Source organism: Fringilla coelebs, assembly GCF_963513975.1.
Source record: "Fringilla coelebs genome assembly, chromosome: 13".
NCBI lineage: Eukaryota > Metazoa > Chordata > Aves > Passeriformes > Fringillidae > Fringilla > Fringilla coelebs.
In genome coordinates this window covers 2,433,686-2,458,859 of record NC_140039.1, presented here as the reverse complement: position 1 = coordinate 2,458,859, position 25,174 = coordinate 2,433,686, and the positions used below count along the sequence as shown (strand labels likewise).

Sequence of the window (25,174 nt, the reverse complement as noted above, 5' to 3'; positions counted from 1 at the left end):
CCTTGGGATTTGGGGGGTGATTTCAGGTTGAGTTTTAATGGTCTGATGTAAATTAGACCTGGGGTCACTCTTGGAGGGCACAAGGTAAGGGAGGACTCGGTGAGCACAGGCTGAGAAGTGTTCAGGACTCAGCAGCACTAAAACTGAAACCCATCTGGGAAATCTCTGCGCTCAAACCCTGCCATCCAGGAGGCTGAAGGTGAGGAGGACAACCCTGCTCCTCCCACACCAGGTCTGTAAGTCTGTCTGTCCACAACCTCTCCAAAATACAGACACAGTGAGGTGAACTGAGGAGTAACCCTTGGGCTTTTCCTCCAGCCTGGCTCAGCACATGTTGACACAGCTTCTACTACAAAATGGATTCAAGTAAAAAGGAAACAAAAATATATTAAAGCTTCCACTCTTTTTGCCTCCACAGTTCCACTAACAAACACACACATCTGTCTGCATCTGCTGTGGAGCTGAGACAGGAAACTAGAAGAATATTCTTTTTAAGATTAAGATACATGGAGTAATATGTATTTAAATGCCTTAAGAATTCTCAAAAACTTCTTTAAATATTTAAGTCATTACCTATATTTAACACTGACATAAACCAGGACTGCTTCTCACGAGGACTTAAGTCAGCTATTTCTTATGAATCTGGATTTGGAAAAAGTGACTTCTTTGACTTTCAAATGAAGGTGAATCTCCAGAAGAGATTAGTTTGGGCTATGAAGGGAGCTCTATTTGTGTGATCAGTTTGAAGTGCTCCTTGCCTGGCTCCTCCTCAGCACCCCAAAGCAATCCACACAGAATTCCCTCCCCTGCAAAGTGCACACCCCTCAGTGATGACAGCTTTTTCCAGATACTCTTCTGAGCTTCCCCAAGCTCTGTCAGCCAGGCAGTGAAATTTTCCTGATACCTAAATCCAGCAGTGCCAACTAACTCACAGTTGAATTATTTGTGGAAGTGCAGCCCATTTTAGAGCCATGGGATCCCCAATTCGACAGCAGTGCACAGCCACAGCTCTGGCAAGACCAAGGATTTTTATTTACAGCAGATGAAGTGCACAGCCAAAGCAAGGCTCCAACACCCTCCTGTCATGTCCTGGCTGCTCTTCACTCCTCTGTGGCTGTGCCTCAAAGGCTGCTGTCCCCTGGCAGGGGCACACGTGGGGCAGGAGGGGATTTACCAGCAGCTCCTTTCAAAACCAACAGCAGCAGAAATAGATAATGACAAAAAATCAAGAGCTGTAACAGCCCAGGCAAGCCAGGCTTATCTCAGGACACTCTGAGCACATAATAAATGACAATGGGTGAGCTGCAATGCTCATCTTCATTGCAGAGTGGAAACTTCCCTCAATTTATGCATCAAAGCAGAAGGGTTATGAGAAGGCCAGCAGCTGAAATGAATTCTTGCTGGATTTCTGATATTTGCTTGAGCACAAAGGGATAGGTTTTACCCAAAACAGAATAATGGTAAGTCATCCTAATTCAGGCAGGTTTGCAGTACCCAGAAAGGAAGGATGTGAAGAACTGGAGTTCAAGGTTCCTTTTAACGAGCAATACACTCCAATCTTCACCACTTCTAAACGTCAAATTTTTTGTATAATAAATAAAAATAAGTGAAGAAATGGAAAGCCTGAGGATACCCAGAGAACATTTGCTAACTGTGCTCCTGGAACACTTCAGAACAAGGCTCTTGAGTATGGGATCCATCATTAGTGCTCCATGCACAAGGCAGGGCAGAGAAAATTTGACCAGGAGCAGGTCAGTTCCTGCTTATCTTCTACCAACCTGTTGTATGGTAAATGTACATAAATGTACAGTATTTCATGCAACTCTATTAATTTTAGCTCTAATATCTATTTTTGTGTACAGATACTGCTTCTTGAATTAAAATTCAGAGGAGGAAATCTTATTCCCCTGGTAGAGTTAATTATTATAAATAAATTACAGGGGTATCCCAAGTAATGTGTTTGATTTAATCAACGAAAAGTTAATGAGGCCAAATTGATGCAGAAGTTAGGCAAGACTAAGCTGACAGGGATTTAAAGATCTGTTCAGCTCCTGAGACTGCTGGATCAATATGGGATTTGAGCAGCGAGGGCATCCACTATGGAGACAAGGGAAAGGCTTCACTTTCTGCTCTTCTCCTCCAGAGAAAACAGCTCAGGATGGGGCAGAGCAGGGAGGCACTATAGGTTACAGCTTCCACTCAGGAGGTCTTACCAAAGAACTCCCAGCTTACAGTCTTCACTGAGCTTTAATAATCAGGAATCTCCAGCAGAGCCTTTCTTTTACTGCTTTTTGTTCATCTTTGAGAAGGGACAAAATCTACAGCTCCACTTAAAAACCCAGCTACAACAACATCAGCATAATTTGAAATCAATACAATATTTGGCTGCTACAGCCACAAATGCAAATGAAGCTTTAGCCTCAACTCCAAGAATTTATAATGCATTTTGTGGAAACCTGAAATTTTCTTTTTATGTTTTTAGTAACTGTTCTCAGCTTCCCCAACACACCATTTGCTCACTTCATCTTCCATTTATTGACAATTGCACTTACTGGAACACTTCCAAAAGCATCATTAAAACAGCTCAGATAAGGAACTAGATACCTGAATCATGGTTAATTCCTAATCTAAGGACCATTCTTGAGTTACATGGAGTCATAAAACTACCTAAGATACAGATTAGGAAAGCAAAAAAATAAACAAGGGTCTTGAAATGTATCAGATTATTTTCACAGATCTATATTTTTGCTGCATATTTTCCTGCTGGATGGAATCAATCTAACCATGACCACCTACATAAAGCAATGAGAGCAGGAAGAAAAACTGGGAAAGTTCTGCCTTTTATTTAAATTGTTGGTGTGCAGAGCACTACAGGAAAATTGCTTTAGCTTCAGGTCCTATCTGGAAATGTCTCATACATGAATTCTTTTCAAAGAAACAAATTATGTGCAAGGAAGCAGAGACTTTTTTTCCACCAGTGCATAGAGGCAACTCCTCAACAGAAGTGCCTGTCTCCTCCTCACGATCCCAGCAGTTTGCACATGGATTTCCAATAGCTGGTGCAGACTATTTTCAATGTTCTGCAGAGAAAATTAATTCTGTTCCTGAAGTCAGGTTTTATTCCTGTCCTCACAGGGCTCTGTGAATAACACTACATCTCCATTACAAATAAATACATAAATAGAATAACTACTTCAAACCCTTAGGAGAGCTTCAGACCATACCCTGTCCCCCTCTGGAACTCTGCTGCAGTGGGGATGGAGTGGGACTGTGAGATCCTTGTGGGTCGCTTCCAACTCAGGATATTCTTGATCCCAAGTGGTTCTGTTGGATTTGCTGTGTCCCAGTTCTGTTTTGCAGGACTGAGACCCCTCAGGCAGCTGCAGGTGGCTGAAGGGAGAAATGCACATTTCTCCTGCCCACAGCACAGATCAGGGGAAAACCCTCTAAGAACTTACAGAGCACACAGAAAGTAAAAAATGCCCCACATTTCCCCTTTCTTTATACTCCCATTCCAACCCCAAGATTCACCCAGCTTTTCCTGTGAATTCTAATAGAAAAGAACAAAAGCATCCCAAAGAGAATGTCAAAATAATGAAGGAAACTCAAAGTGCTTTATAAATTCCAAGGAGCAATCCTCTGGCGCTGCAAGCCCTGGGCTCCCTGAATTGAGCTGTGCACACATGTTGCTCATTAAACAGCCTTATCTCACAGATAACCAGAGCAGCCCCTCCAAGAGCTGGACTGAAATGAGCTGCACTGAATTAATGTGAAACACTCACAAAGCTTTGTCCTTCTGAGATTGCAAATCCAACAACCGCCGGCCCGTCGGGAGAACTCTGTGGAGCACAATCAGCACTGGATCCATAAATTACAGCTGTCTACTTCCAGGGGAAATAACTGTGGGCAAAATGCTTGCATGTGCTGCTCCACCCACCTGGGTGGCATCCGGCATTCAGCCAGACTTGATTCTACTTTTCAGTAGAAAAAGCAAAACTGCAGCAATTCAGAAGTCATACTATTAATATAATGCATGGCCTGATGAAAAAATTTCATCTGCTTGCAAACAGACACCTACCTGTGTTTACACATCTCCTGCCAAAAACCAAAAAACAACATCCCTTTTTCCTCTAATTGACCCATTCACAGTGCTCTTGGACTTCTTGAGGATTGAGTCGAAGGGATTGGTGTTAAGGGCGTGTCTCAGGTTCAGCTGGGTGTGAATCCAATTACCCTCTGTCAGAGCTGGGGCAGTTCTCTGCTGTTCATGGGGCAGTTTTCTTTATCTCTCCCACAGCCAATCCTCCCTCCAGCAGATCTCTGCTGTCCATGGCCAGTGCGTGTCCCTGCAGGGCTGATCAAATTCCATCATCCCATGGGAGATGCTCTGCCCAGGGGAGGAGCCAAGCATTCCTACCTGGATACAATCTGAGGGTTGGAAGCATTCCTGCCTGGATACAATCTGAGGGTTGGAAGCATTCCTACCTGGATACAATCTGATATTTTGGGACACCCCAGCAGCCTTTGCCCCCTGCATTCCCAGAGGAGCAGCTTTCTCCTGCCCTGCATTCCCAGAGGGAGAGCAGGCCCATCTCCAGCAGCCCTGGAGCTGCAGAAGAAAACTCCCCCCTTGTGCAGGATCCTGCTGCAGCAGAACCACAGCTGGCACTGCAGGAGGGCTGAGCCCCCATGGGATGGGGCTGTGCCCCCACCCTGACACACAGGGGACAGGCACTGCTCTGACCCTGGCAGGGTTGGTTTGTATCACTGCATTTTAGTTTAATTCTCCTAGTGAAGAACTGTCATTCCTACTCCCATATCTTTGCCTGAGAGCCCCTTAATTTCAAAATTATAATAATATAGAGGGAGGGGTTTTACATTTTCCATTTCCTGCCTTCCTCAGCAGACACCTGTCTTTCCAAACCAAGACAGGGGGGAAAACAGATTGAATTCATGCAGGACATTTTTGCACAAAAAAAACACTGTGGTGTTGTGGCTGTGACAGAATCATTTGTAGCACCTGAAGCCAGAGTGATGAAACATCATGAAGGGCCTGAAGATTCTCAGTAAGAAATCCAGAAAAATAAAAATCCACATAAAGCACAGAATTATGGGCACCTTTTGAACACCATCAAACCACAAACACATCCCTCCTGCTCACCAGCACATGCAGCTTAAGCTCCACAGGCAAGACACTGGGACTGAAGTAAAGAAATCTGGCTGGCTCTATGTTTCATACAGTTTTTGGGGGGGAAAAAAAGGGGATTTTTTTAACATGACAAATGTATCATCACTGTTAAAGACGACATAGAAGCAGTTCTGACAATTTGATGAATGCATCACTGTCCTTTCATTCTGAAATTGATTAAATCTTCATTCGAAAGCCACTGGAAGCTCCACAGCCATCAACTACCAGAAGCTGTTTCCATATGTTTTATTTCTGTTAACAGCAATAAAACTAATTTAAACTAACACCAGGAGACTCATCAGATTCCACTCCACTGGAGAGGGTCAGCCTGACATTTATGTAAAAAATCTATTGGAAGAAAATTTGGGAGGTTTTAAAATTAATAACAAGTGATGATTCTGCACATTTTAAGGACTGGTGATCAAACTGTAGCACAGTCATTAGAGAATGATTAAAACCAGCCAGAAAAGTCCATTTTTACATATAGATACGGAGTCATTTAGAAGGCACAGCAATACATTCCATCTTGAAAATTAGCTTTACAAGTCCCTCTGTGTTTAATTGCACTTTGCAGGTTCTCAGGGAGGAGGCTGAGTCACACAGTTCAAGCAGATTTTCCCAGAGTAAAACAAAACAAAGAGTTCCTAAAACTTTGCTTCCTGCTGGACTTTCTGTGCTGCTGCCTCCCAGCAGTTGCTCAGGGTCTGTTTCACAGCCAATCCTCCCCCTCCACCCAGCACAGAATGAGGCTGATACTCCACAATTCTCTCCTGCTCTAAAGGAAATTAGACAATTACTGTTCCACCTCATCTAACGTGCACCTTTGCAAGGAATCAGCCATTCTGTGTCATCCCCAACAGACACAACTCCACACATTTCCTCCATCTATTACAGACTGGGGAAAAAAAAAATCACAGTTTTCTTTTAGTTCAGCTAAATAACTCAGCTGATGTTTTCCCCATAATTAGTACTGCAGCTGCCCTTTTTTTTCCTTTCTTCTGATTTTTTAAATTAGCCTTCAGCCTTTTCACTCTTCCTGGGCTTATTTCACAGCTCCTCCTAGGACACCACACCTTTCTGGCAGCAGCCTTGGCACCTCCCAGCTCAGGAGCCATGGAAGCCTCTCCTTTTATTCAGTTTTGTTACAACTTCCTTCATTTTGTACCTTGTTTCTCCTTTAAAAGCACACAACTAGGAAGGAGCAACCGGAAAGCAACACAACCCCTGAAGATGGTGTTTCTGGGCAGGTTTCAGAGGTGTGCTCATCAGAGCTGCTCCCTGAACCCCTCTGCATCCACTCTGCTCAAATCCTGCACTCTGGTGATTTTTAAACACACAAGGCCTGTGCAGAGGGAGAAGGAACATCTGCTCCTGAACCTTGAGACAATCTCTGCAAACCCTGACAGGATGTACTGCACAGACATCTCCATCGTGGCTGTCACCTCGCACCACCAAATATCAAAATGCCTTGTAAAACAAATTGCATTTTCTCCTGGAAACATGTGAACAAAGACAGCTAATTAAAGCAGCTCCTCACACTGACAGCTGCACATTGTGTGTGTGCACTGCACCTCAGAATGCAAAGTGGGCAAAGGCATCTCCCCATTTTCACAGATTTAACAAATACCTCAGCCTGGCATTCCCCAAAGGGAAACCAACTGTGTTTATTACAGCACAACTGTGTTAAAAGCAGAAAGAATTTTAAGGGCTTGTACAACAGGATAATTCATGACTTTTTGTCACAATGAGAAAGCCAAATGAAAGAAATAAAGTCAATCTGATTTTTGGTTGTTTTAATGTATTATTTGGAATCATATTGCTTTGCTGTGTCAGCCTTGTCTGCACACAGATTCTGTGTTTTCTGCATTTCACAGCACTATAAAACATCTTGTGGATGCAATTTCCTCGCTACAAGCAGCTATAAAGCTACTGAAAACAAATCCACCAGGGCAACATCCTTTGCAACTGAGCAATAGGGTAAAATTCCAGGGCATCGCTTGTATTGGACATTCCATTCCAGCATGAAAAACAGCAGCTATTCCAGAACTAACCTCTGGGTCAGGACTGCACTCACCCAGCTGGGAGAGACCAACATCTCTGGCTGCACCTCAGGTTATCTGGAGTGATCCTTTGCTATCTTCAGGGTCAGTGGCTGAGACTCAACCAGTCCTAACCAGCACTTTCATTTTCTGACCACAAACACGAGCCCTTCTGACTCCACTCCAGCTGCAGCTCACACTGGGACAGGACATTTCATCCCTGCCTTCCCACCCCTTGATTTCATGGAACCACTTGGATTTGCTGCTGCCTCTGTGAGCAGGTACAAAGATCTCTTCAGAGATTAAGCACTATTCCCCAGACTGCCCTGATCATTTCATTGGAGATAATTACATTTCATCTTCATTTGCCAGAGAGAAAGGAAAACAGTAGGAAGCAAATTAACCACAACATAAAAATGCTGCCCAAACATCAACAGAGCTTAGGGAGCTTTTGCCCAAGACAGGACCACAGCTGCCCAGGATGTTGTGCAGGCAGAAACACAATAGCACAGCCTCAGTGACATTTCACCTCAGAGAAAATGCAGTTTTAGAGGGAGGATAGAGAATTTACACTGATTGTCTGCTACTGCATCAGTCTGGTTAAAATCAGGCTGCCAGAGAAGTCTGGAGCTGTCTTGGAGCAGCTCAAGCTCACAGTGAACAACAGAATTAATCCCTTGAACAGCCTCAAAACCAAGGGTAGCAGCACCCCAGAGCTCAGCCTGGCTGCCCCAGGTGTCTGCAGAGCCCAGGGTGCTGGTTCCCACCACCACAGCCAGGTGGGATGTGCCCCATGGGGCACTGCCAGGTCCCAGAGGGGCACAAGCCTGGGCAGACTCTTCCTCCCAGCTGAGGAAGGCTCTGGCAAAGCCCTTCCAGCAGTGCCTTGCCCTGCCAGCCCAACCACCCTGATCAAACACCCAGGGCAGGACAGTGCCTGGCAGGAGCCAGGGCTGGAGTTTGGGTTTCAGGCAGCACCAAACCAGAGCTGAAGCCAGAGGCTTTCAGCTGTGCCTGGGCACACTCTGCAAGAGAGGAGCTCCACACACACGTCCTTGGAGCAGCCAAATCCCACAGGAGGCTCAGGGACACACAGGAGTGATCACTGAGGCTGAAACACAACCCCCCTGCTGGAAATCCTCACGCCAGGGGCATGGCTTCTGGCCAGCACCCGTCCTTCCCCAGCCTGCCAGCCCATGGCAGCTCTGCTGGGAGCTGAGACCCCAAGGAAAGGAGGCAGTGATGCCCACAGACAGCCTGGGGATGGGATCCAGCTCAGCTGCTGTGCACTGCACAGATCCCACCTCACCCTGCACAGCCTCCAGCTCAGGTCCACACCACACTGATCCTGAATTCTGCTGAAATCAAAAGCACCTCAGAGGATCTTTAATCCTTTCCTAAAGACTTCTGATTTTCCAATATCTGACTGTTCTGCAGCTCACCTGTTCTTGGGGATCGCCTGCACACCTGTGGGTAAGAACTGGATTTAAATTCTGCAAGGGAAGGTCCTGCCTTGGCTCTGGGGCTTTACAATAAATGAACACAATGCCTTAAGATGCAACATCCTGCCAGTCCCCAAAACACACTGCAGGGAATGATGGTGAAGCCACAGCCAATATCATGAACCTTATTGTCACTCATCAATATCACACTGCTGGAGAATCAAGGCATCTGCCCAATGGCAATGCTCTCTTGAATATGGAGCACTTTCAGATTCAAGGATGGAGTTTTCACTTCTCAGCCCTGTTGAGAGCACTTTTGCAAGCTCTGCAAGCTTGGCTCAGCCACATGTGCAGAGAGGCAGGAACAGAAACCACCCCTGAGTGTAAAACACCAAGGGAGTAAGCTGGAAGTAAAGTATCTGATAATTACATGAAATTCTGTATTACCTGAACCTCCCAAGTGCAGAATGAGCATTGTAACAGAGTCAGTGAAGGCTCCCCATGTAAGGTGGAACAGAGGAGACTGCTAAGAAAGCCAGAACAAGTCCATGGACATCCCCTCAGCACAGCAGGCACACAGCTCCAGGCACAGGGCTGCCAAGCAGGAACTGGGATTGGGAGCACCAGGAACTCACCAAAAACTTTTTGTAATGATCCAAACTAATCCCTCACTCCCAAACCACACTGGAGGCACAATCACTCAGTAACTTCTCCAAGGGAGAAGAAGCTTTACTCAAAACACCAATGGCATGCTAAGCACAACCAACAATGCCCACATTTTAAAAAAAAATCTCTTTCTATTTAATGCTTTTAAATAAAATATTTTCTTAGAACAAAGACATCAAGATGATGCACACATACCTGAGGCTTCTTGAGCTGTCACCTTCAGACCTGTAAAATAATACACAAATGCTTAGGACACAGTTATTTGCAGCATTTATCATTCAAAAGCCATGTACCTTCTCAAGCATGCTCTCCCTCTGTATTCAGTGAGTGTCTCTAGGGCTTGTTGTACTTTTTCTGCTAATAAGACATTTAGAAGAGAAACACATCTACTTAGGCTTCGAGGAAATCTATTAGAAGTTAAAACCCAGTTAACAGCTGAAGTCAATAACTGCAATATTAAAACAGGTGACACCCTCTGAATCTCAATAAAAATCTTCCCCAAACATGCACAGAGATTTATTTTCCATCCTTATAAGTGGGAAGCAACACTCTGACACTATTCTAGAAGCAGATTATTATGTATATTTTAATTTTTTTCTTCATCTCCACACTTTAGCTGAAAAGGTCACAGGCAAATAGTTCTGGAATCCAACACCTGGCTTTATCAGACACTCAGAAAGGGCCAAGGTTGGCAAATAAAGGTAATTCAAAATCTTTAAAGCCTCACACATTTGTGAATTTCAGAAATGTGCAAAAAGGAGGGATAAGATGTCTTAAGTTACAGAGGGGCAGGTTAAAGGTGAGATAATTTCATCAGTGTAACACAGAACCAAGCCTCTCCTCTTTCCCCAATATTTTTAAGCAAAGAAACTTGATTCAGGATTATTCACACTGAACAGAATTTCATCTCCAAGGAGAAATGTGATCATAATATTCAAATTTCAGGGCCAAACAAAAATCCAAAAGAAAACACAGATCCATTTGCCCAATTCCTTCCCTCCCTCACTCCCAAAGCCGCCTCTCCAAAGACAAGGGCAGTTCTTTAGGAACTAAAGAACAGGTAAAAACCACTTGTGTTTAATAGACACAACAACTTCAAAGCAGTTTTCTCAACACAGAAGTCCCACAAAGCTGAGCTCAGCCCTGCACTCCCAGGAGTGATGAAACAATTAATGAATCCAGCGTTTGGGTGCCACCTTCCCACACTCATCTCTCAGCAAACTCCATCTGGCAGAGCACACACCTTACTGGGAAAGATGTTCCTGTAATTGCTTGTGCTTTCAAGTTCCCAAACACAGGAGACAACAATTAATGGCTTAATTCCCTGCCTTTCCTCGGGGCTGCAATAACAAACTCATCCAACAGGGAGAACTTGTCCCAATGCCCAGAGCTGCCAGGGTCACCCCAAGCCACTGCCATGCACAAGTTCTGCTCCCCTGGAGCCCAGGGCTGTTTCCAGCCAGCTGAGGGTGATCTCCAGCTGATCAAACCAGCAAGGGGGGCCCCACCACCCCTTCTTTATTTATTTTCAGGTTTCCCAGAAAGGCTGGGGAATTTCTCAGCTGCTAAATTTGCATTTTCAAGGGTAAGATTTACTTGAGTAAATTCTGAAGAGTTGTTCGGAGCTGGTCAATTTTGCTCAGGGAATGAGTAATTGTTGAGCAGAGCTGAATGAACACAGAGCTGAGAGAAACCACTGCTTGTAGCCTGAGACAAAGCATTCGATTTTCTTTAGGCATTCTTTGAGAGGCAGGGCTGGGGATCGATATTTAATGTTTCTGCTCACACAGGAAGCATGTGCTGGGCTCTGGGTTAGCTTTTTTCCTTTTGACCCACACAAAAGAAATGATACTGGCACAGCTGAGACAAGGAGAAAGGTGAAAAGGCTTCTGGCAGTATCTTGCATGATTTATTTCAAGGTAGACCTTAAAGGAAAAAAAAAATTTAAGGTCCACAATATATAGAATATCTTCTGTGCTGTAGTACTTGGAACAGAACAGATTCCATTTAGATCTGAGTTGTATCACTGATGAGATAAATGCCACACAACGTTCTCCAGGATTTCTCCCCTCAGCCCTGGATGGTTTCCAAGATTTCATTTCGAGTAGAACTAAATATTACAATATTACACTCCTATTGAAGTACAAGTTTGCCTTCTTCCTGACCCCAGGAATTTCATTCTTATTAGGAAATACAATGAAACACATCCTTTTTGACATTTTTACAGCCAAGAGAAGCAGAAATTATTTTCCTACCAGTAGTAATTACTGTAATTTCATTGCAAGCAGAGGCCAGGAGGAACAGGTCCCACCATAACAAACCTTGAACCAAAAACCAAATGTGAAGAAAAACAAAAAAACCCAGCCCTTGAGGTTTACAGGGGGCTGCAAACCAAAGTGACCATTAAAATCCTGAATGATTTTTGAGTTTAACTGAGTACTGCCATCACCATCTGTCAGTCCATATCCAAAACAGGGATATTTCAGAAACCAGCTCCACTCACGCCACCACGAGGATTTCTCTTTGTCACCACTACCCTCCCACAAAAACCCCAGGCAGGAGAACAACAAGCCAGCTCTCTTGGCCTCCAGTTGCTGACTTGGTGGGCAATTTTCCAACAGACCATCCTTGGTGGGAAGTGTCAGCTCCTAAAAACTGGAAGCCATTTACAGGAATAACACAATTTCACAGAAAACTTTGGGAAAAGCACACGATGGAAAAGCCCTTCAGACTGGGAATGTGAGAGGTTCCCATTCCCAGGTCTCCTCTTCACTGAGGTGACAGCAGGACCTCAAAACCCCAGCAGCAGCAGCAGAAGAACTCCTTCAGTGGCTTTTCCTCATTCCAAAGATTTCTGCTCATGCCAGCAGGAAATGTTCAATTCTTGTTATTCCCCCCAAGAGCCAGAATAAACAAGCTGAAAGCCCTGTGGCATCTGATTTGCTGTTTACACCTAAAGCTGTGCTCAGAAATGGAGCAGCACAAGGCAGAGCTGCTTCCAAAGGCAGCTCCAGGACCAGCTTTCCTCTTGCTCATTAAAGTAATCATTTTCCACACTGAACACTGCTCAGAACCATCAAGGTGTGTGATCTGGACTGAGATACACAACAACTCCCAGCTGAGCAGATGCTTTATCTGGGCAGCGAGTCATGGCAATGTCCTGGTAAAGAATACAGCAAGCAGTTTTAACAGTTTTGAAACTCTGTTTGTCTAGGATTGGTGTTCGGGGGTGCAAAATGTGCTACAAAAGCAGCCAAGAGCAGAAGTGAAACCTTTCTGCAAGAACCCACGAGTGGACAGGGCTTTAAATAGTTCACAGAGCCACCCCTGTGGTAGGAATCCCACTCAGATCTCACCTCCTTGGAGCTGTCACTTCCATCAGAATAAAAAGAACTGGGGAAAAGCCAAGGTTCTAACAGCATGTCAAACATCCACTGAATAATCAGACTCCATCTGAAATGCATCTCCTCACAAGCCACAGGAACTGATGGTACTGTAGGAGACTCTTGCAGTACACAGTAACCACGTATTACAGAGCATTCCAATTCCATTTTTCACAAAAGGAAAAGATTGAACTGAACCTTTACACAGCCCTACAAGGATCAATGCCTTTGATTAAGCCTTGCTTTGAGCACAGAACGTGCCTCAAAACCAAAACTGCACCCAGCACAGGTTGTTCTTCTGCAGTGTTTGAAATCTCCCAGCATCTGTAATGCAGGGAACTGACTGCCTTCAAGGGAGAGAGCTCCAGACAGAAATCACTGATGGCTACAGAAATTTTACTCCTGGTATGAGGAGCAGGGAACAGGGTGAGGCTCCTGCAGGTGGATGCCCTGAGCAGCATTTCAAACCCAGGCAGATGTTGCCAGGAAACCTCCAACCCCATCTAAAGGCCATTAGAGCTTTCCAGGATTGTTATTTGAGCCTGCTGGGTGTGAATGATGCTCATGCCCTGTGGATCCCAGCAGATGAGCAAAGCTCTGCCAAGGAAAGCAACACTCCCCTCCCAGGAGTCTGGGAAGAGCAGCCTCAGGAACAGAGTCAAGCTGGAATAAAACCTCAAAGCTCAGACCCCGTCCTGCCCTGCCACTGTGGCCACATTTCACAGAGAATAGCAAGGCACAACTTCCCAAGGATATTTCCTGGGAATTGCAGCGAGGAACCTCAGAGGAAAAAAAAACCCAATTCTTATTTCATTTGCTGCTCCTGTTCTTTTGAACATGTGGAATGTGTTGGAAGATTGTTTAGCTGAAGGGTTTGCTTGACTGGATTCTGGTGCTGGAGTTTTGATTCATTGACCAGCTGGATCCACGTGTGTGAGTTTTCAGTAGTTAGTCAGAAGTATGATATAGTACAGTACAGTACCTCTCTAACATAGTTGTAAGTAATATAGTATAGTTCTAATAAAGAGAGTGATGAGCATCCTGAAGCCTTGGAGTCAGATGCCAATCATTCCCAGATTTGGGGTGGCCTGATTTTACAATATTACACCCCTGCTTAAAGGGTCTGGATCAGCACCAGAGCGCTGCCAGCAATGTATAACTGGACTTGAGTTGGAAGGGGCTGTAAAGGCCATCTCCTGTGGGCAGGGACAGCTGCTCCAGGGCTGTCCCACCCAGCCCACACCCCACAGACACGGGCAGTGGAGATTCTCCTTCCCAAGAACTGCTGTGGCCAGCAAGGCTCTGCGTGTTGGGTGGCGTCAAAAGATTCTACTGGGCTTAAGGCTTGAAAGAAGTGGTAAAAAAACCTAGAAAGAACTGCCCAGTCAGTAGCATTTTAACAAGGTGAGTGTCAGGATGAGAAAAACTATGAATTTCACCACTAATTAAGTGCCTCCAGCAAGATTCAGTCATTATGCACAACAGGGTGAACACCTTTTCATCAACACAATTAAACACACTCACCACAGCCTCCCACAAAACTCCAACTAAGCTATCATGGTACCAGCCTCACACTAAGGTCCCAGGACTTTGGGTAACTTCAAGATACAAAACCCTGTATCTCTGATCATATTCCATGTTTTTAAACACTGGCTGGATGTCATGGTGAATGCATCAAAAGCCTTCTGGTTCATTTGTCTCAGTGTTCCAGACACTTCAGCTCACTGGGCACCAGTCCACTGCTCCCACCCTCAAAAAACCCCATAAATACATCCTGAGTGCAGAGAGCAGTTTAGGAGCGACTTCCCACCACCAAGCTGAAAAAGAAGTTTCCATCAAGCCCCCAAACAGATTTAAAAGTCACATCAGCAATACAAACAAGCTAAATTTGGGCTGCTGCTTGGCCCATGATCCGGTGGCAGCTCGAGCATGAAAGGACAGCACCTCCCACATGGATGGCATCATGCAGAGAGTTAATGTGAGCTAAACCTGTGAATCACCCACTGCAGAATGCCAGGGCACTTATGTAAGAAGCATTCTCAGGCACCATTTTGAACAAAAGGCAGAGGGGATGTGCCCATTGCTGCTGTGTGCTGTGGATAACCACCAGGTACTGCTGGAAGCTCTTCCCCCAAACCAGACAATTCCAGGAGCTCTGCTGGCTGTGCAGGAGGGTGTGGTGTGAGCTCTGTGTCACAGCACAGCACAGGACTGAGTGCTCACAAAGAACCTGTTTGCTGAATGGACTGGATTTTAGACCCACACCCACCAATTAACCGTGTTCAATGAGACAGCACAGAGCTTCACCCAGAGCATCACTAATCACATTCTTTTTGTCCTTATCTTCTCCAACTCCCATTAAAGAAATGAACTTTTTAGCCATCTGAAGTGACAGTTAATATTGCAGCTGGCCTTTTCTAACCCAGGTGTGCCCTGTGCAGACTGTGTGCACTCCTGTTTGTGCAGAGCTCCTCCAGCCTCAGCAGAATCTGGGAATGCACTGCTCCTGGGGCAGTGACCACAAAACCTCTTCAGTCCTTACAGAGCTGTTACACACAGACCATGGTGAGAAAACAGCCTTTTTTTTGTTGTTGTTTTTTCCCCTTTAAAGTGAGTGCTCACTGTGAGCCTGGACAGGAACACTGAGAAGAGGCACTTCCATAGACCCCATTTCAGCAGACACAGCCCAGCCCACGAGAGGCAGCAGCCACTTATCTCCACACATAACTCACTGCATTCCCCACTCCAGCCTGGCCATCTGGACACACTGCTGAGCTCCAGGGAGCCCTGCCTGAGCAGGGAGGTTGGCCTGGATGACCTCCAGGGGCCCCTTCCAACCTGAGCCCTCCTGTGACGCTATGATAAATACCATGGAAATGCAGCTCCTGGCATATGGGCTCCATAACAAGCTTGTTATATCCATTCCTGGCCTGCTTTCAGCCACTGCTGTCCAAGAAATGTCCCTTCCAACCTCTCAGAGATCTCTGAGGAGGGATTTGCAGGAGCCCAGCCTGCTGGTCCTGCCCAGGCACCGCTCTGTGCCATATGCTCCGAGCGGAGCTCAGCCCTCCCCTCCTCACCTGCAGCCAGCAGGGTTTGCAGTAACCTGGGCTCTCCTGATGCCTGGCAATGGTTTGAGGATGAGCCAGGCTGCAAAGCAGGCAGGGCTGGTGCTTCCACCCCGGTGCTTCCCACCCAGGACCATCTGTGAGCTCGGCAGGGCAGAGCAGCCTCCCCAGCAGGGACAGGGGCACCTGGCAGGAGCTGCCCCAGCCCCACCTGGGCAGCCTGGAGCCACCTCCCAGAGCAGAGCAGCCCCCACAAACTGCTGAACACGGGGAAACTCAGCGTTCTGTGCCTGACCAGGGGAGTGCTGCCAGCCCTGTGGGCAGGGCAGGGATGTGCCATTGCCCTGGCACACCTGGGGCAGCCAAGGCTGCTGTGCCCTAAACACAGACAAGATTTTTAGTCTCTCTTTGCTCTGTGCTCTGCCCCAACCATATCTTGGTTCTGCCCAGAGTGTTTGGTGTCCCCTCTGGAGGGTGGAGCAGAGCCCAGCAGCTGCTCTGCCCCGTGCCCCCCGAGGGACCTGGCACGTGTCACAGAACTGTGACAGTGATCGCAGGGGACCCAGGACGAGGGAAGAGATGAGAAAGTTGGCTCCATGTTCAGAAGGCTGGTTTATTATTTTATGATATATATTATATTAAAAACTATACTAAAAGAATAGAAGGAAGGATTTCATCAGAAGGCTTAGCTAAGAATGGAAAAGGAATGAAGAACAAAGGTTCAGACTGACCAAACAGTCTGAGACAGCTGCACTGGGATTGGCCATTAATTGGAAACAACCACATGAGACCAATCCCAGATCCACCTGTTACATCCCACAGCAGCAGATAAGAATAGTTTACATTTTGTTTCTGAGACCTCTCAACTTCTCAGGAGGAAAAATCCTGAGGAAAGGATTTTTCATAACACATGTCTGTGACACACCACTGTCACCAATCCTGGCCAGGTCTGCCCTGCCCTGTGCTCAGCACAGCCCCTCCAGGTGCAGTGAGAAGCACAGAAAATGGGATTCCATGGGATGGACACACAGCCCAGCAGAACACACAGGAGGAAGCTTTGCTCCCCGTTCCCCCTCCTGCAGCAGATGGGGAGTTTGGGGTGTGGAGGTCTGGGGGAGTGCAGGGCTCCAGGACAGCCCATCCCTGCAGCCTCTCTCAGGAGATGAAGCCATTGGGCTGCACAGAGCAGCCAGCTGATGATCTCAGTAAGAGCCCTGCCAAAGGGCCATATGGAAGGGAAGAAAATATTTCGCTTTGACAAGCGAGGGGTGATCTTAAAGTCAGCTCCAGAATGAAGATTTGAATCTCAAGTGGTAAAATATGAAAAAAAAAAAAAATTCTTGGTTTATGAGCTCTCAAAACCATTTTACCTCTTTTCCTTGCTCCCTCTCCTCTTCAATTGTTTATAATTTGCAACAGCTTTTAAGAAAAAAAAAATTCAGAAAACTGAAAGGCTGCCTCCATTCTGTTTGAAAAACACCTCATTCTTACTCCATTTATCATTTTACAAGTGAGTCAATTCCTTATTTTCCCCTGCAGCTGAAACTTTCCAATCCAGTTATTTCTGCACCTTTGACCTGCAGCCTTGTCTGTCCCTACCCCAGCTCAGGGAACAGCAACTCCACAACCAAAATTCCTTCAACTGTGCTTTTCCAGCTCAGTTCATTAACTGAGGTGTGGAGTGGCTTATTAACAGCTGAGGGAGAGAGCTGCAGTTTAACCCCACAAGTACTGAGGAGCTGCACAGGACATTTTTCCTATCCAACTGCACATCAGAAGTCCCTCCCCAACATTCCTGTCACCTGCAGTTATTTTCTGCAGAAGGACAAGGCAGCATTAAGCAGCATCAGCCTGTGGCAATCACCTGTACTGAATGTGGAATACTGAATACAGAAGGCATTATTTCAGCTTGAATTAAGGGTGAGCACAAGTGGAAAGCCACAGCCCAGGATTATTTCAGACCTCTTTCCATTTCCAGGTAAGGCCTTACAAAGAAAGAAAAATGTCTCTAAAACTGGGGTTTAAACAAGCAGCTCATCCTTTTATCTTACATTCAGTAAAAGTGAGGCTTTTCAACAATCATGGCTCCAATTTTGGTTCCTTTTAGAGATCCTTCCTTCCTCCAACAGCAGCTAAATGGTTCTCAGACTTTGAAGATACAGCAGAACACTTTATCACCAATTCAGCCTCTCAACATGCAATCATCAGCCATAAACATTAAGAAAATTATCAAATCAAGTTTCATCTTTCATTTGTATCGAGTGTTTCTGTGTTCCTTAATAAAATCCTCTGCCTGCAGAGGGTTGTTGTCAAAATGTACTTTGGATACAGGCAGGATCAGAGAGTTAAAGGACAAGAGCCTTCAACAAGAACGAGACATTTTCTGCACATGAAAGTTCTGTCCTTAATCCTCAGGCTTTGGAGACCATTCCAGCTCTCCCCTTATCTTCATACAAGACAAGATCTCTGCTTATTCCATGAGGAGAAAGAACAACCAGTGACACTGATGGGGACAGCTGCCATCAACCCTCCATTCATTCACAGACCCAACAACAATCACAAAACCCAGCCCTGGAAACCTCCCTATGCAATTTCAACTGGGGCCCTTAATGGATGAGATTTTCAGGGTAAACTACACTCAAGTCCTGTTTCCAGGGGCATCTGCTCCTTAAATTCCACATACAGATTTTGAGAAGCCTGAGTGATTTGCCATTAAAACATCAAAGATATTTTCTAGAAGAAAACTGATGGTGCTTCTAGGGAACAAACTAAATTGAACACCAGGATGTAAGGACAGTACTAAAGCCTCAACAAACTCACCCTCTGGATTAACCTCACTGCCTCAGGATGGTGCCAGACATGGAGACAACCAGAAACATTTGAGTGATAAACCTGTGCTCAGGACTGACTGTGACCTGCCCTGGGAAGGGCCCTGCCACCACCCAGGGCAGGAGCTGCTGGGCTCCACAAATTTCTGGTGCATCACAGAATCCCAGAATGGTTTGGGTGAGCCAGGACTTTAAATCCCACCCAGTGCCACCCCTGCCATGGCAGGGACATCTCCCACTGTTCCAGGTGCTCCAGCCCCAGTGTCCAGCCTGGCCTTGGGAACTGCCAGGGATGCAGGGGCAGCCCCAGCTGCTCGGGGCACCCTGTGCCAGGGAACAATCCCTTCCTAAAGGATGTTTAAGTCCAATCACTTTGATGACTGTGTTCATCTGCCCCTGAAGCCAACCTGAGCCCCTTGGGAATTCCAAATGCCACAGGGGTTCTGCTGCCTTTGATGTAACTCTCTCCTCCAATTAGGACTAAATTAGAGAACCTGAAAAGATTAAGACAAAACCGAGCGTGTGTTCTACTGCTATAACTCACCAGACAGACTGCATAAAGAATGGGATTTAAGTCTTCAACTTGTTTTATTTCAACTCTCAGTTAAATCTGTGGAAACACTGTAATTTGTAACTATTAAGTCTGCATGCAGAAGCTACAAAAACACCCAGACAATCCCATAGTCAGGATTCTTGGCTTCTCTCTGGATGCCTGGAGGCCTCAGTTTCAATTATAATGGCTGTACTTACAGCTAATGGTTTTCTTGCTATTAGTCAGCTTCCATCTGTCCCACAACCTGCAGTGGTTACTGGCACAGCCACCCCCACAGAAAATGTCCTTCCTTTGAGAATCTGGAGGTTACAGGTTTTTGAAATTATCTTGGCACTGAATGGAGCAACACAGCCCAGTTCCAAAAATGCCTCAGAAGGGTTTTGGAGGATTTTTTTGTTTGTTTTGTTTGATTTTGGGATTTCTTTCAGTGAGGTTTTTTGATTATTTTTTTAGGGGGCTGAGTGGGGAGAGGCAGTGTTTAACACAGTTTGTGGGGTGGCTTTTTTCCTTTCTTAAAATCAGTCCCCAAACACAACCTTCAGTACCATCCCAACTTTCAGAGTTTTAACCACTAATCCATTCAGCTTTTAGACGCTTTACTTCAAATACCTTCTTTATCCCCCCTGAGTGTCACTCAAACATTCCCTGAGAGATTCCTGCACAATCAGCTCTACCTGGTTTTCCCTCAATTCACAGTTTGATATTTTCAATTGCCTCTTGACACTGCCACATCTTATTTTTGTCCTTTAGGTTAGAGCACTCTCCAGCAGCTCACACTGACCTGGACACAACCAAGGAGTGTTCAGCCAAGCCCTGGCTCCCCCTGGGAGAGGGGCAGGGCTCAGCTCTCAGCTTCTCCAAACATCCCAGAGGAATGATGGATTTCTCTTTACAAACAAACTTTAGGTTGGCTGATAATGGAACTGGACACTGAAAGATGAAAGGAACAACAGGGAAAACCCCTAAATTCCATAAGGATTCAAAGTTAAAAGGGAGGGTTATACATCAGAGGGAGGTCTCTGGTATCAGGTGTTTTGGGAAGTCTGAACCTCTCAAGTATCTCAGCCAAGGGGGAAGAGAGAAGGGAAATGCAGCTGGGGATAAAGAGGAGGCTGCAGCCTCCAGAAATCTGAGAGATCCCAGGGGAGCACCCCATGGCCTCTCCCTTTATTAAAATAAAGCCAAAGGACTCCTCTGTCTCCTTTTTGGATATGAACCTCTGGTGTTTGTGGGTTAATTTTCCTGACACATCCCAACAGAAGCCCAGTTCCTACAGCAAGTCAGGCTATTCCCACTGCCACCTTCTCAGAATTATTTTTACTGCCAAGACATTTTGTCTCAGCATTTCCCCTTCTTACAAGAAGCTTTTGTTCATTCCAGAGCTCTGCAGCTCCAGGACATCCAAACCCCAATATCTCACAACTGGAGATACCACAGCTGATGTCATTTGTCCTCCTCCTTATCTTCCTTCACCTCCTCCTGTCCTTGAGCTGAAATAATGTGAAGATTCCCACTGCTCCCCTGCCAGGAAGCCCAGGTGACCTCTGGAGCACTGCTGGACTTGTCCAAGCTCCCTCTGATTTATGGACATGCCCTGAAGGACTCAGGAGCTCCAGCCCCAAGCACTCTTCAGTCTCTCTGTGCTCTGTGCTCTGCCCCATCAGCACAGAGCAGGGGCTGCTGCTCACACTGCAAACACACACCTGCACTTCAGCAGGAGCACACTGCCCTGGAGAAGCTTTCAGTGGAAATAAAAGAGGGCTGGGAGGGGAAAGCAGCTGTAGAACCAACCTCAGGCACCTCCCAGGCACACTCCAAGGGAGCACTCAGCTGGCTCTGTGCCTCCTGCTCAAAACAACACAGTGTGGGTTTATTTGGCTGTTGTCAAAGAAGTCTATAAACAAATGAATTTATTTTTAGCTGTGCTCGAGCTGCCAGTGAAATTTAAACAACACCCAATGAGTGGTACTGGCACAAGCCAATGAAATGGTGATAACATTTATCTGGCACTCAATCATTAATTGCTTAAACAGCTTTGCCTTCTCAGGGGTCAGCTCCTAGCATGTGTAAGAAATGTAATGCCTTCAACTCTGTAAACCAACACAACACTCAAGTTTATATTCAGTAGGTGCAGAGCTGGGGAAGGAGCATCCTTTTGGATGCTCATCCATCAAGAGCCCAATTTTGTAGTACTCTGACATTACAAAAGCAATAACATTCCACTCATGGAAACAGCTGAGCTCAGAGATCAAACATGGATGATACTCCAGAGGCTTCTTTACATAGATATTGAAATTTAAGATGCCTTTCCTTTTACAATAAATCAACAGTCCCCACCTGAGCAGTCACTTCAGTTTGTGAAGTGATTTTGATGGATCACTGCTACCTGGAGCAATGAATTCCCAAACAATCCTCTCCCCATGGAAGGCAGCTCTGGTGGGTAATAACTCCAGAGCCCCAGCCTGGACCTTGCAGATTCTGGCACTGGATCCCCGCTGACAGAGACCCAGGACAGCAGAGCTGACAGGACAAGTGCAGCCATGATATTTTCTGAAAAATCCTTTCCTCAGGATTTTTCCTCCTGAGAAGTTGAGAGGCCTCAGGAACAAAACAATGATTGTCTGCTGCTGTGGGATGCAACAGGTGGATCTGGGATTGGTCTCATGTGGTTGTTTCCAATTAATGGCCAATCCCAGTGCAGCTGTCTCGGACTCTTTTGGTCAGTCTGAACCTTTCTTATTCATTCCTTTTCCATTCTTAGCCAGCCTTCTGATGAAATCCTTCCTTCTATTCTTTTAGTATAATTTCTAATATAATATCTATCATAAAATAATAAGCCAAGCCTTCTGAACATGAAGTCAACTTTCTCATCTCTTCCCTCATCCTGGGACCCCTGTGAACACGGTCACAGACAAGTACATCTCAGTGCTGGGAAACACCTCAGTGCCTGCAGGCTGTACCAGGTTTGTGCTGTACAAACTGCCCACAGACACTCTGCAGCTCCAGATGGGCTCCAGTGCAGTTCCTTGGGACAATTCCTTCCTCAGGGCTCAGCAGCCCCCAGGCAGCAGCAGAGAGTGCTGTGCAGAGGTGGCAGTGACAGGATATTTCTCCCTGTGCTGGGAGCCTGTCCTGATCACTACAAGGATGTAAAAGTTGGGCCACCATCAAGAGCTGCAATTCCTACCCAAACCCAGCAATTCCAGCTCAAAGCTCGCTGGTGCTCCTCCTGCTCATGCCAGCAGCAAGGACAGGGTGATTCCATGGCAACGCCAGCACAGAATGTGCCAGTTCTGCTCAGAGCACTTGGTCTTTCCTGGGGCAACTGAAGCTTTTCCTGCTGCATCCTCATTGTCACAATTATCTGAGCTGCCCTGAGGAGTTAGTAACCTGCCCATGAGTGGTGCCTTGGAGTTGTTTAACCTGAAACAGAGACTGATATGTTTGGGATCTTATACATGGAAGCATGGAACCTGCCCATCTCCTTTCTTGGCAATCAGTGGAAGGTTAAAAGGCGGTTACTGGATGAATTAGTCCCTGGTTTAAGTGTTAAGAGAATAAAGATTGGCTGTAAATTGCATAAACTGACACCATTACGGATACATTCAATTTCTCAGGCCATACCCAGTTTTAGATAATTCAGACTAAGACAAAGAGGAGACCCCACTAAAAATTTTATGAAGTAATATGGTATAAAATGTTCACAGAGTGGGAAGATTTGTCTCCACTTTTTCACTCCCAGCTAAACATTCTAACACAGGTTGATTTTATCATTTCACTGAATGTAACTCTAAGCTGGGAAAATTACACTGACATCACTGCTAACTGCTGGAGGAAATTACAGAAATGCTGAAGCACTGTAGTAGTTTTATCCCAATTTCTCAAACAATAACAGCAACTTGAAAAGCCAAGAAAAACAGCAGAAAGCTTCCCCTGAACAAACATCAAGGTAAGGTCTCACCACAGAAAAATCTGCCCCATCCTCCAGGCCAGGGTTAGCAGCAGGTACCCTCAGTTCAGCCTCTGGGAGAAGAGACCAGCAGGTATTCACTAAAACTGGGACTTCTAAATGGACTTGAGAAAGGGGTGCCTGAGCCTGGCTTGTGTTCAGTGACTCCAAATTTGTCCAGAGATGAGACCATTCCAATAGAAGCTCATGAAAAAAATACTGGTGAATTTTCAAATACGACCCCATGGCTTAATGTGGGAAGTAGCAAAGGCAAGAAGACTTCCAGAAAGCTGTAAAAGCCAAAACAGAAAGAACAGAAAACTTAGAGCTACCTCCAGCTGCAAAGTCTGAAAGTAGAAAAGTTACAGCAAGCAAGGACATGAAACAATAGCTTGAGTTTTAGGCTTGGCTAAGACACACATTGAGACTGCAGAAAAACATGCTTAGCATGATGGCAGAAGGTTTTAAGCTTAATAATGAAGCATTGTGTGTTGCTAATAGAAATAAAACTACCAACACAACTTCAGTAGAGACATGCCATTCCTTAGCAGCCCCTTTACAGAGTTTTAGCACTTCAAATACAATTCCAAGTTATTCCAACTCCAATTCAGTTCCAACAATCTCCATCATGACTTTCTTTCCCATCACTTGTTCCAAGTGTTTACAGCAAATGGAAAGGCTGTGGTGGGCTCCTGTAAACAGCAGAAAAAGCAGGATGCACTCTTTTTGTCACTTCCACAGAATGGGAATGGCACAGTTTGAGAGCTTGTTTTCCATGCTCTTTGGGAAAGGTGCCTTGTCACACACACCCACGATGCTATTAAGTTGGATGATTTCATTCTTGACATTTAAACTTCAAAATTAAGCTTGTAAAAGACTTGAGACGTTTTGTTTGTGCCTTGTAAGTTAATTCAGAGCTGCAGGTGATGGCTGAGGATGTGTGAGGAGATGAGTGCACTGCTTTCACATCCTCTGAGTAAGATCATCCACAGGCAAACAGCTCCCTGAAATTCCCAGAGCCCATTAGAGACAAGGCATAATTTCCTTATCAAGGCTGGAACACGTCATTACACTGATGTTTGTTGATCGTTTCTGCTTTCATTTCAACGTGCACAAATGAATCCCCACACAGAGCAATGTTAAATTCTAACATATAATAGTGCTTAATTGCCTTTAGCCTGAACAGAAAGCAGCAGAGGGACTGCATTCATCACTGTTTGTCAGGTAGTCAATAATACTATAGAATTCATTTTGAGAAAATAGACAAGCTATTCTATTAAGTGTTGATCTTAAATTTCCAGTATTTAAAGGTTCATTTTTTGCATCCATGCAAACAATAATCTGAACAAATGAGTACCTAGCCAGTGATTTTCATCCCTCTCAACGCTCTCTTGTATTTATCATCTGTCTGCTGTTCAACTGCCACATGAAAGCCTCTGCAGAGGGCTTGGAGGAAAAGAAAACCACAAAAAGAACATTGCAGAGGCAGCAGGGCCTGCAGGCTTCCCTGTGGCTGCAAATCCAAAGCCCTGCCAGGACTTCAGGGGGGCATGGAAGGGGTTAAGTCACACTTCTGCCCTTCTGATCTCCAAATTCTAAATAAAAATTCACAGATTGTCTTATTCTGAAAACAACGGACTGAGCTTAAATATATTTTGTTTCCTCTGTGGAATTTGTGCAAGGTGGACAGGACAGAGCCAGGAAAAGCTGGATCCCAGCTGAGGATCCCATCAGGCTGCACAGACAGCACAGGGAGATTCAGGGGCACTTTTCCAGCTGAGACACTTCCAAAAGATACCAAACCCAGGATGCTTTGGTCCAGATGTTTCCAGAGACAGCTCAGTCAGTTGTGCTTTCCTGCAGGAGAGAAAAGCTGGAAGGAGAAACTTCAGTACTTGGATACTGATGGACATTGAAGATACTGGGGAGAGCTCAAATTATGTCACTAGGTCAAAGCATTAGCAGAGACCCTGCCACAGAAATCTGCCTCTCAACAAGGGAAAGACTTTCAATATCCAATGTACAGGAATTATATAAATTACTCTGCCCTTACTTCTC

The 25,174-nt window shown here is 45.6% G+C and overlaps 1 protein-coding gene across 3 annotated transcripts in view; it reads right to left on the bottom strand.

The window, feature by feature from the left end:
* IQSEC1 (IQ motif and Sec7 domain ArfGEF 1) overlaps positions 1–25,174 on the bottom strand; it is a gene marked incomplete at its 5' end in the record, with an annotated part of 285,707 nt that overhangs the window by 221,718 nt on the left and 38,815 nt on the right. For all 3 annotated transcript variants that reach the window (XM_084214574.1, XM_084214571.1, XM_084214572.1), the window contains one exon: positions 9,531–9,560. In XM_084214574.1, the coding sequence (XP_084070700.1) occupies positions 9,531–9,560 (30 nt within the window). The remainder of the gene's footprint in view (positions 1–9,530; positions 9,561–25,174) is intronic.